The 12,607-nt window shown below is 37.8% G+C and overlaps 1 protein-coding gene across 9 annotated transcripts in view; it reads right to left on the reverse strand.

The window, feature by feature from the left end:
• The window catches only part of ACTR3B (actin related protein 3B), an 89,127-nt gene extending 77,196 nt beyond the window's left edge, over positions 1–11,931 (reverse strand). For 6 of the 9 annotated variants that reach the window (XM_063098939.1, XM_063098932.1, XM_063098934.1 and 3 more), the window contains exon 1: positions 11,817–11,931. Coding sequence is in view for 6 of the 9 variants with exons in the window: in XM_063098932.1 (XP_062955002.1) it covers positions 11,817–11,860 (44 nt within the window). In the remaining 3 variants the exon portion in view is untranslated. The other 3 variants (XM_063098940.1, XM_063098938.1, XM_063098931.1) reach the window with 2 other exon arrangements.
• Positions 11,932–12,607: the final 676 nt, after the last annotated feature.

Raw genomic sequence — 12,607 nt, forward strand, 5'->3', positions numbered from 1 at the left:
AAAGTCAGGAGAATTAATTTACTGTCATCTCAATATATTTATATATAACTGAAATTCCTCCTACTACCATGTGTCTTGAGCAGAAGGTGAAGACATAAGCTCAATTAATGTATTTTCAAAAGTAGAAATGTTACAGATTAAAACAGTGCTCTACATCTTTACATCTTTAAGCAGTGTTCTCAAACTGTAACCTGCAAGGAGGCTCTTTAGGTTGGGACCCCTTGAGAGGCCCAGTATCAAACCTCAAACTTCAATATTCTTCGTCATCCTCAGATCTTCTGGTTTAAATACGTTTTGATAAAAGTAAAACTGTTCCCAGCTCTTAATAACAGTTTTTAAATAATACACAATCTCTACACTGTGCACTTTAAATATATAATCAACCTTTGCAAATGCTCCTTGAGTTGTTGTATACAAAAGCATAGTCTCTTTTGAACAGAACAAACAGATCAATACATAAGTTCAAATTTATTAACTACTTTATTTAAATTAAACATCTTTTTTTTAAATCTATTCAATCTGCCCTTAGACTTTACATCACCAGGGCTGGCCCATTAGCTCAGTTGGTTAGAGCACAGTGCTAATAATCCCAAGGTCAAGGGTTTGGATCCCCATACGGACCAGCCGCAAAAAAAAAAAAAAATTGTATCACCTAATATATTTTAATATAATTGTCTATTTATCCTTATGAATGCTTTTTTTTCTCCTCTATGTTATTTGGTAAATATAATATCATGAGATATTGCCCCTCTGTAAATTTTGAACACTATAAAGTGAACTCTTACATCCAGGTTAGAACGGTATTTAAAACGGTGTTTTAACTGTTTAAAATCGTGGACTAAACATATGATCTAATTTCACTTTTTCCCAAAGCCCCACTAAAACCAAAGCAAAATGATTTTCTAAAACCCATATTAAACCATAAGTGAGAAAAGAAGAGGAAACAATAGCAAGATGTTGGCCCTGAAAAGCTGACAATCCATGGTAACTCTTTTTGGAGATGTAAGAAAGCCAGAAGCGGCAAAAAACGGAAAACGAGCCCAACATACATTCCAGATTCTTAAAGGCCCTGGAATTGGTAGGTACACAGGCACCTGTGGGACTAGAACTGAAGGGCTGAGGAGCAAGTGTGGACAGCCCCAAATACCGAGGCCATGGTGAGATCCCCTCCCCTGCCTCACGCTGCTGGAAACCTGCTCCTTTCTGGCTCCAGCATTCTCTGGAAGTTGGTTCTCTGGAGTGTGAAAGAAAAAAGTCTTTGGACTCAAAGTCAACTGGCAGGGGTCAGAACACATTGACAAAAATAAAAAATTTTTGAATGAACCAAAAAAATAATGATTAAATAAACCTTTGTTTCATTTAAAGCTTTTCGCTTTGCACTCAAATAATACCCTGCTTTCTTTGAGTTTGTATTTATTTTGGCTTTGAGGGTGGAGGGAAGGTGGACAGCTGGCCAGCACGGGAACCAGCACAAGACCTAACCGTTGACTTTGGTGTTACAAGGCTGCACTTTGGCCAACTGAGCTAACAGCCAGACATGTTTGGCATATCCTGTTACTTTCTGAATGACTTTGACTTGTATGTAACCAACACAATTTTAGTTTAGTAAAGAATATGAATTTAATCGTCAATAGCAGGTAAGTTCATCTCATGTCAATAGACATAAGTCTTACTTGTTTTAACTTTTATACTAGTCCTTGTTGTTGCCTTTGTTTTCTTTTACTCGATCTATTTTCTTACATGGTTGTTTCTCTTCCTCCCAATTTGTAAATTTCAAAGGTATACAAAGTCTGCCTGTAGTATAATAGTCTTCTCAAATTATCATATTCAAAAATGAAAGTATTCATAATTACGTATGGTGAAAGATGAAGCAAATTAACACAATGGTATCTTCCTACCCCCCCTTCCCAACCCTAACCTAATTTCTCATTATGTTGACCCTTTCAGGAATTTCTGCTATGGCCTGTTATCATTATGTTGATATTTTTAAGACTCAGTATGTATTCAACTATGAAATACTTCAACCTCTCCATTTATGGATCCTCACTGATTCATCTTTCCGTTAGCTAGGTTATATCTGCAAGTAGATTTTTTATTGAGGATTATGAATGTTATAATTCCTAAGCTTTTGTGCATTTGAAAATGTCAGGTTGCATTTTAATAACATTTCAATCCAATCACATTGTCTCCTCCCATCCTCCAACATTCTTAGACATTGCTTCATTAACTTCCGGCAAACTACATTGCTGAAAAGTCTGAGAGCTGATTTTATTTTTCCCATTATAGGTGGCCTGTTTGCTTGGGTTTTTTTTCCTGCTTAAATACGAGGGTACTTCAAAAAATTCATGGAAAGATTAATCTTTTAATTCCATTTTCCACAAACTTTTTGAAGTGCCCGCGTATGTGTAAGATTCTTTATCTTTCAGGTTTGGTAAATTCACCAGGATACTGTCTCCATCCTAATGACTCCATTGAATTTCTTCCAGTTCACAGTGAACCTCTGTATCCATATAATTATGTGGTCCTTTATTCCAGGAAAACTTTGTCTTTTATGAATGTTTCATTTTTTCCACTTACTCTATTCTCCTCTTCAGGAACACCAGCTCTGACTACGGTCTATCTCTGACTGCTCCATAGCTTTCATCTTCTAATAATCACTATTATCTCTTTTTTCTTTCCCAGTATGGTCTATGTAATTTCCCAAAGCTTATCCTCCATGAACTAACTGAGATTTCAGAAGCACCAGTACTGCCTCTTGTAGCTTTCAACAGGGTTTTCATTTCTGAAGTGATTTTAGTTTTCTGTTTCTTTACTTACAGATATAAGCTCACTTTCACATTGTCCTTTTATCTTCCTTTTACTTTTTTTGAATTACTTCTTTGCTCTTTGGTTTCACTGAGCTCATGTTGTCTAAATGTTTTAAGAGCGAGATGGTTTTATCTAAAATTCTACACCGATTCCTGAAGTACCTCTCCTTTCAAATTATATTTTTCATCTACTTTTGCTTGTCATGTCCCTTTCCTTATTCTAGGCATAGATCCCATGCTTTGAATGAGGGCAGTTCTCTCTGGACCTGCTATTTGCTCAATAACAAAACAATTCTTCTCCCTACTTACAGAGACACCGAATACAACATTTTGCAATCTCTGTGCAGTCCTTTGGTTGTTTAGAGGAAGAAAGAAGAATTTGCTGGAACGTGGGTAGTTAGAGCCTGGATGTGGGTATACTTTCCCACTAATTCCATTAAATCTGTTGTTCAGAGGACAAATCCAATCCCACAGCTCATTGTGGAGGATAGTGAGTTTAAGGGGAAATGGCTCATTTTAGATATCAGCAGTTCCTGCTCAGATATAATAAGCTGGTCATCCTCCAGGTTTTCCCTTAGGAAGCCAAGTCAAAGAACAAAAAGACAGCGTTACTACGTGATCCCTCCTTCAGCCCAGTATGGAAAAGAGCTGCTGCCAGAATACACCTTCTTTGCAATAGCCTAGTCATCCTTCAGCTCCCAGCTCTCCAGTAAGGACTGTGAGTGGCGCCTTCAGGAATTTATGCTTAGACACTTGCTACCAGCCAAAGATGGGCAGAAATGTCACATCTCACTATCCTCCCAAATATAGGTCCACACTTCACTCTAAACTTCATAAGATGTGATATGAATTTTAGCTGGGACTTTTTCTCTATTTTTAGTTAGTTTTGTTCATTCTGGGAGGCTCCAGGAAGGAATATTACGTGAATGTATATTTATAACACCATATGTCCAACAAAGTATCAAAGGACCTTTTAGCATGAAAAGGATACATGACATATGGTATAATCAATGCTACTAATGCTTTAGAGAACTTTTCACAAATGAAATTTTTATGATGGTATAAGGGAAAATGTATAGTAATGAATAACAGCATACATATAAAATAAGCTTGTTGACTGCCTTATACTTATTAATTAGAAGTAGAAGGATTTTTTTTTTCAAATTGGAAGCTGAGAGAGAAAGAGGAAGGAGAAGAAATGAGAAGCTAGTTTAGTTATTGCTCATAGTACAGAGCCAAGAGAAACAGCCACAAATAAAAGGACTATATATAAAGGTAACCAATTAACAAAAACACAATCCATCCTAATGTCCACCAAAAAAGATATAAATCAAATAAAACTGACTATGTGGCAAAAAAATTTTTAAATATATAGTATATTATAAATCAATATGACAAAACTGAGGCCAAATATATCAATCATATCAATAAATGTACATGTACTGAACTCACCTATTTATGAGTGTAAATGAGCTTAACTCACCCATTAAAAGACAACCTTTTAATATTGGCTAACAGGGGCCGGCCCGTGGCTCACTCAGGAGAGTGCGGTGCTGATAACACCAAGGCCGTGGGTTCGGATCCCATATAGGGATGGCCGGTTCACTCACTGGGTGAGCGTGGTGCTGACAACACCAAGTCAAGGGTTAAGATCCCCTTACCGGTCATCTTTTAAAAAAAAAAAAAAATATTGGCTAACAAAGCAAAATCCAACAATATCTTGTGTACAAGAGATAAAGCTAAAGCAAACAATTCAGGAATGATTATAACAAAAGGATGGACAGATATATATATTAGGCAAACACAATAAGAAGCAAGAAGGCATCACATAGCTTGATATCTGAAAAAGTAGAATTCAGGCTAGAAAACACTAAAAGAAGATTACTTTTATAATGCTAAAGCAACAATTCAAGTGAAGATACAAGTTATTTAAATGTAGGTACCCAACAAGGTACCAACAACTTTCATAAAAAGAAAGTACAGGAGATTCAAGGAGAAATAAAAAAGAAACACAAGTGACAGGTGACCTTAACACACTATTCTCAAAGACAGACACTAAGTGAACAAAAAAAAATTTGGAAGACTAAGTAACATCATTAATAAGGTAGTTCATAAAAATATATGTTGAACTCTGAACTCACCAACAGAGATTATGCCTTCTCTTCAACATACAGAACATTCACAAACCATCTCTTAGACCACAAATAAATGAAGTCCAAAGAACAGAAATAATACAAACAGTACTCTCTAGACATAATACAAAAAAAAGAAATTTTCTTAAAAAAAAGGCCTTTCTACCTGAAAATTTTAAAACATGTTAATATAGAAGTATTGAGTCAAGGGGGAAATTCAAAACAAAACTACAAAAAATTCTTGAAAATAACAAAAAAATACTCAAATCTAAGGGGTACGCAGAGCCAAAGACATATCAGCTAAAATTCTGTAGCATTAAGTAACTTTTCAGCACGAAGGAAAAGATAAAAATGAATTTAACACCCCACTCAAAAACAAAAACAAGAAAACAAAATAAAGGAAAGCAAAAGAAAGAAATTAATAATCATAAAAGCAGAAATAAAATGTGTGAAAAAACAGAAAAATAATAGAATAAACAAACACCAAAGATCATCCTTTGGGAAAAAAATCCACAAAACAGGCCACTAGCTAAACCATCGAGAAGAAAAGGTGAAAATATAATACACAAATCTGAGTGACAAGAGAAAAAATAAGCATAAATACAGAATTTTTAAAAATCAAGAAGCTACTACATACATACATTTGAAAAGTCTAGATGAAATGGCTGTTTTTTAGACAAATTAGTCATACCAAAATTGATTCCACTATAGACAGAAAGTCTAAACACACTTATAATAAACAGAGTAGTAGAAATCCCCTCCACAAGAAAGCACTAAACCTAAAGGGTTCTCAATCCCAATACTAGTTAAACTATTCCAGAGCATAACAAAAGAAGGAAAAGTTTTTAACTTGTTTTATGAAGATAATGTAACTGACCACAAAATCTGACCATGATTACACCAAAAAACAAAACTACAGTATAAATCACTCACACTTACATTGACGTAAAAATCTACATAAAATATTAACAAACAGAACCCACCTGTACATCAAAAAATAATGCATCATGATGGAGCAGGGATTATTCCAGAAGGCAAGAAGGGTCAACATTAGAAGACCCACTAATATAATCCATTATATTAACTGGCTAAGGAAGAAAACCACATGTTCCATCTATAGTAAAGATATGTGACAACATCCTACACCTATTTTATGCTATAAACATTCCAAAAATAATGAATTGACAGATACTTTCTTAACGTGATATATATGCACATGTACACATACATATATTTATATGTATGTAGACACACACATACGTACAACAGCCCAAAGCAAGCGTCTTATTTTAGAAACACAAGAAGATACCCCACTAAGGTCAGGAAAAAATAATGCCCATTAACTCCACTCCTATTTAATACTGTTTTGGAGAGACTGGCCACCACAGTGTGTCAATAAAAAAGCAATCAGAGTCCCTAGAAATGCAAGAGAAGAGCCAAAATAATCCCTTTTTATTAATGACAAGATTTTATATCTGGAAACCCCTAAAGATCAAGGGAAAAAATTCATTCAAGTAAATACGAGCATTTTGTAAAGCAGCAAGTTATAAAATTAATACATATATTCAATAAAAACAAGATAAAATAAAAAAGACATTTGTGATAGCAAAAAGAAAATCAAATAGGTATAAATTTAACAAGAAATATACCTGAGGAGACAATATTCCTAAATATTAACAATATTCCTAAAAAACACAAAATAGACCTGAACTAATAGAAATATATACCACAATCTTTAATGGGAAGACTCAACATCATAAAGATTATGATCCTCATTAAATTAACTTATAAATTTAATACAACCCCAATAAAAACACCATCAGGCCTTTTCCCCCTGAACTAGAGACTAAAAAAGAAGAATGGGATGGGCGGGGTAAGTTAGCAACATCAGATATTAAATCATTCTAAATAGCCTCAGCAATTAAAATTCTGTGGTACTGCTGTATGAACTAATACAACACAAAACAAAATCCAGAAATAAACACAATTACATAGACAAATTTAGTACACAATAAAAGAGCATCTCCAGTCACTGCGTTTTATTCATAAATAATGCTGAGATAAAAGGAAAAAAGAATTGGATCCAACTGGGTCCATTCCTCATAAAATTTATTCCAGGATAAATTCCACATGAATTAGCAATTTAAATGAAAAAATGAAGCTATTAAAAAATATACATATATAATCTGAGAATGAAAAAAAAAAAAACCTTTCTTAACTATGACTCAAAATCCAGAAACAATGAGGAAAAGATTAATAAATCTGATTGCTTAAAAAAAAAAAAAAAAAAAAAAAACTTTGCATGGTAAAAGACAAATGATAAATAGGGAAAATGTACTTGCAACTTACATCATAACAGCATAACGGGTTAATATCCCTAGGTGCAGAAGAGTTAACAGGCCTAAGACTGCTATCTCTACAAAGGCCAGCTTGGCAAGCATAGCCTTTGGCTGGCGTCTGGGAACCTAGATCTTGGGAGGGTTCCCACCATTTCTTAAATGCATACAACGTGGTTTATGCCAAACCCCTGCTTTCCTTCTCAGACTCTGGAATTTTGTTACGTGCTATGCAGAGGTGCCTGTGTGACCAGCTCCCACTGAAAACCCTGGGTGATGAGTCTCTAGTGAGTTTACCCAGTAAACAACATTGCACACATCTTGTCACAACTTAATGGAGAAATTAAGTGTATCTGTGTGGCTGCACTGGGGAAGGACTCTGGAAGCCTGCACCCAGTTTCCTCCAGACTCCACCCCCGACGCCTTTTCCCTTAGCTGTTTTTGCTTTACCTCTTTTCATGGTAGTTCTGTAAGTCTTCCTAGCAAATCACTGAACCTGAGTATGGTCTGTGGAACTCCCCCCGCCGACACACCCTAATATATGATGAGCTTCTAAAAATAAAGCAGAGAAAAATGGGTTATAGAAATGAAGAGATGGAAAAAAAAAATGCAAATGGCTCTTAATAATATGAAAAGATGCTTTATCTTCCCACATAATAAGAAATTCAAACTAAAACTAGTGAAAGACCATTTCTCATCTTCTAGATTGGTAATAATCAAAAAATTTGGTAATACTCTCTGTTGGTCTTTATGACACAGGCACACTCATACGTTACTGGTAAGAATGCACAGGAGTGAATGGGATTTGACACTGTCTAATAAAATTACATACGCATCTGCCCTTTAACTCAGAAATCCTATTTCTAGGGATCTATCCCAGAGAGAGATACTCTAGCAAAATAATACCAAAAAGTTGCATACATATACAAGAATATCATTGCAGTCTAGTGACAAAGCAGAATGCTCTAAAAATGATGAAGACATGTCTAAAGAACACAGAGCCAGCTTGTGGGGCTTCGGTTAGCCAAATCTGAGACAATTTAAATATCAAAACAAATAATGGCAATAACAGATAATAACGCATTGAATACAAGGATGACATAATGGATTATACCCTTTGAATAAAACAATAACTCACACAAATGATAAATAAATAAAAGGACCTACAGAAAAGCTCTTCCTTACAGTAAAACATTCCCTAATAAATAGAGACATAATAATGGAATTTAAAAATCACCATTTTGCAACCATCACTATAATAAACCAATTCTGGCAAGAACCACCACTGGATACTAAAACTAATGGGTGAAAGTTTAAGGAAGAACAGGGTATTTAAACAAAATATCTCCCCACAAATGACTTACTAATTACAAAGGGAAAAACAGTAACTGTACGGTGAAGAAACCTAGCAGACATCACCCTATTCAAATGATCCAAGTGAACGTCACAAGAACGAGGCAAATCACTATCTGCAGTCTTTTGACGGGATGTGCTAAGAAGGATCAATGTCACTTCTGTGGTATTCCTGACAAAAATGCATAACCTGTATCTGTCACAGGGAAACACCAAACAAGCCCAAATTAAGGGACATTATACATAACAACCGGCTGTCAAAATATCAATGTCTTGGGAAAAAGAAAAGGTAAGGAACTGTTCAAGATTAAATGTGACTTAAAAAACATGATGACCACCAAATGCAGGTATGGTGCTGGACAGGGGAGAAGGTGAGATTCCATAAAAGACATAAAAGGGATTGTTCACATGAATCCAGACTGCTTATTGGATAATATTATTGTGTAAATGTAAAACCTTTCGATTTTGATAACTGATCTTTGATTATACAAAAGGTCCTTGTTCTCAGAAAGTATACTTTGAAGTATCTTGATGTAAAAGGGTATGATATCTGCAACTCACTCTCAAACGGCTGTGAAAAGCAATAATAAAACGTACACGTATAGAGGGAAAATGATAAAGCCAATGTTAATGTTGGCAAAACTGGAAGAAGAGTATGTAATAGTTTTTGTTCTCTTGTAGCTTTTAGTAGATTTGAAATTATTTCAAATTAAGTTTAAAAATGCAAAAACCTTTATTAAAACCATTCAGTTAAAAAAAAAAAAAAAAACCATTCAGTTAAGAAAAGTGAGACTGCATTTGTGGAATATTCTCTGAAAACTATGCAGTCTAGTCATTCCTTTAAATAGACGAAGCTTTATTTTTGGATCTAGCAAATCCCTTTGTCCATATTATCCTGGTCCCAACACCCCTGCGCTTATTCAGTTGGCCTCAGGTTTACCAGAGGATTCAAGGCCACTAGGATGAAATTTACTTGCTATTAAAAAAAACAGTGTAGTACATTTTCTACTAAATTATTAGCACCCACTATGTACAGCTCAACATAAATTTTTCTTTTAAAATTTGGTACTAAAAAAGGCTTTTTCACCTGAAAAATGGGTATTTCTCTTCCTTGCTGAAGACAGGAATCACATAACTAACGATGACTCTCTTATAACAATGTCAGGAACACTAAGGCCAAATGTGAGGACCCTACAGCAACCACTGGTCTAAAGTTCCGGGTGGCTTCCCAGGTCCATTCTTTTCCTTAGTCTTGGTTATTTCTACCTATATTTTACCACTTTTTGTCCTATTTTGAGGTAAAATTCAATCCAAAACCATTTTAGCCCTCTGGGAAATATAAGAACTATTAATATTCTAAAAAGGAGAGGTAGGTTCTTCCAGGCCATACACTGGGCATTTGGGAATTCATGATAACCACAGTAGCCTCCATGACAGAATATACACACATGAAACCCAACAAGAAGATTCCCTGCTGCTAAGTTTAGACACCAAAACCTATGACAGCCTGAAGCATGACTCTGGGCCAGAAAATAATGATCCACTGAAGTTGAATCTCCAAGTGAGCAAAATAACATTAATCACTTACCTCAAAAGGTCAAAACTGAGCACATTTTAGATATTTATAGCAAAAATGATGAGTAAGGTCCCCAGCTTACTAATAAAAAGGTACGACAAATTCTGTGAGCATCATTTTATTGCTACTACTAAGAAATGCTGCATAATTCAATAGTTTTGCAAGACCAAAAATACAAGAGCAAAAATGTCACATGCAAATGTGGAAATGAAAAATCCTTTCATAGGTTGCCTTCACTCCTGACACAACTAGACCTGAGAGGGTGTGGGGCAAACAATGAAATTGTGGGGGGTAGGGGATGAGCAAGGAAACCAATAACTGGGGAAGGGAGTTGTAATATCAATACTGATTTTGGCTTGTGTTATGGTAGCAAACCAACTTCTAAAATAAAGAGCCACAAAACTTCTGGTCCAATGTGCACAAGCGAAGAGGCATTTTTTTCCCAGCCTTTTGCCACCACTGGTAGATTCAGCAGCAAAAGGAAAGAACTATCAGTAGGAGATGGACTATAGCAAATTAAAGAAGACACCCCCACAAGGTTGTCAAGGAAACCAAACCAAGTGGCATTTTTCTACAGAAGAGAATCAAGGGTAAGGTGAATATGCCACAGGATATTCCGTGGCAAAAATGATTAAAACCCCTTCTTGAAAAATCTTTAAGGGACGAAATTTACTTCCAGGCTATTTTATTAAGCACTACACCTATGATGCAAACAGGCAAATTTGTATTCCCAAATTACCAGTTCAATGAATTCAGCAATCACCTTTCTAAAATCAGCTAAGCTTGGGCCACTGACACTTCAGGACATTTCCTAGGGTCTCTTTTGGATAGCATAACATCAAAAAAAAAAACCAAACACACCCAAAATGTAAAATAAAATTTTTTAAAAAACATTTTTTTAAACCAACTTATACTACAAACAGGCTTTCCCAAATTTAGATTGCTTTCCAAAATGGAGTCTTTTAAACACATTTTTATGCAAAAAGGCAACTCCATGCAAACTAAGCCAAGAGCTTATGCCAATTCATACTGGAAAAGAGCAGAGTGGGCAGGAAAAACGGTGTCAGGTTGGCAGATCAATGTAAGGATCTGCACAAGTAGGTGGTGAAGAACCAGCAGCCAGGAGAAAGGACACGCACAGGAGGGCACAGGGATGAGGGCCAGCTTCAGGAATGCTAGAAGGCAGGGACACCGCTAGCTAGCAGGTCAGTGACACTAAGAGGACCTGCAGGGACCTGAGCCTCACAAGCCGGCATTCCAGCAAGCCGAGGTTGTGCGGGCGCCCCGACCCCGGCAGGACGGAGCGGGCTGCGAGGCCAGGGGACCGCCGCAGGAGGGGAGGCGAGGGGACCTGGGGCACACGACACTGGGCACCGCGTCCCTCCCCTCAATTCTGCTCCTCTCGTGGACCCTTCCTGGAGGGGAAAAGGGGATTTTACACCATCAAAGCAAAGCGTGGAGGGGAGCGGAGCCGGCGCCCACACCTGCGCAGGTGGTCGGGGGGCCTGAGACCCGGGGCGGCGGGCGCAGCTCGACCTCCAGGTGAGGGCGGGACGCGGGGGGCCGGGAGCGGGGCGCGGAGGAGCGGGGGTGGGCGCCGAGCAGCTCTTACCCGGTACCACAGTCCACCACGCAGGGAGGGAGGGAGCCCGCCATGCTCGGGACGCGCGGCGCTCGGCCCGCCGGCCGCCCCGGAGCGCCCACCGCCGTCCGCCCTGCCGCCCGCTCTCCCGGCGCGCAGCGTCTCCCGCGAGCGCCTCCCGCGAGCGCCGCAGCGCCGCCGCCGGGAGCCCGGATGCTCCGCGAACGCCACGTGACGCCGCTCCAGGGCCGGCCAATCAAGACGCGCGCGCCCCGCCCGCCATCTTTAGTGCTGGCAGCGAGGCTCCTTTGCCCACACGTCCCACAGTGGGGACTGGGACAGATCGGGGTTTATTTTTAACTGACTGACGGTGAACGTGACCCCTTTTCTGAGCCCTGCCTCCTTTCTCATCCTTAAAGTCTCGGCTCAAATGTCGCCTTCTCAGGGAAGTTGTCCCCTCTCTGATACAACAATATGTTGGTTTCATTCCTAACCTTTAGAGCGAAATGTTTATATTTATTTATTTCTACTATGTCTCCCCTATAGGATCCGCTAGGATAAGGCTCCAGTCTGCCTCACTAATGATGACCGAGAGCTTATTGGTGCATGCATGAAAATCACTCAAATGTTTGTTTAATGAATGAATAACCTTCACCACACAAGAAAAAAAATTACTGTTGGAGTTCTTATACCTAACACTGTGTAATTTCTTCTAAGAAAAATCTGCAAAACAAATGCTTGGCCAGACATAAGAAATGAGTGACTTTAGACTGTGTCAACACCACACACCAAGGTCATTACAGAAAAATGTTTTCAAGTAT

The sequence above is a fragment of the Cynocephalus volans genome, chromosome 6 (genome assembly GCF_027409185.1).
Source record: "Cynocephalus volans isolate mCynVol1 chromosome 6, mCynVol1.pri, whole genome shotgun sequence".
NCBI classification, from domain to species: domain Eukaryota; kingdom Metazoa; phylum Chordata; class Mammalia; order Dermoptera; family Cynocephalidae; genus Cynocephalus; species Cynocephalus volans.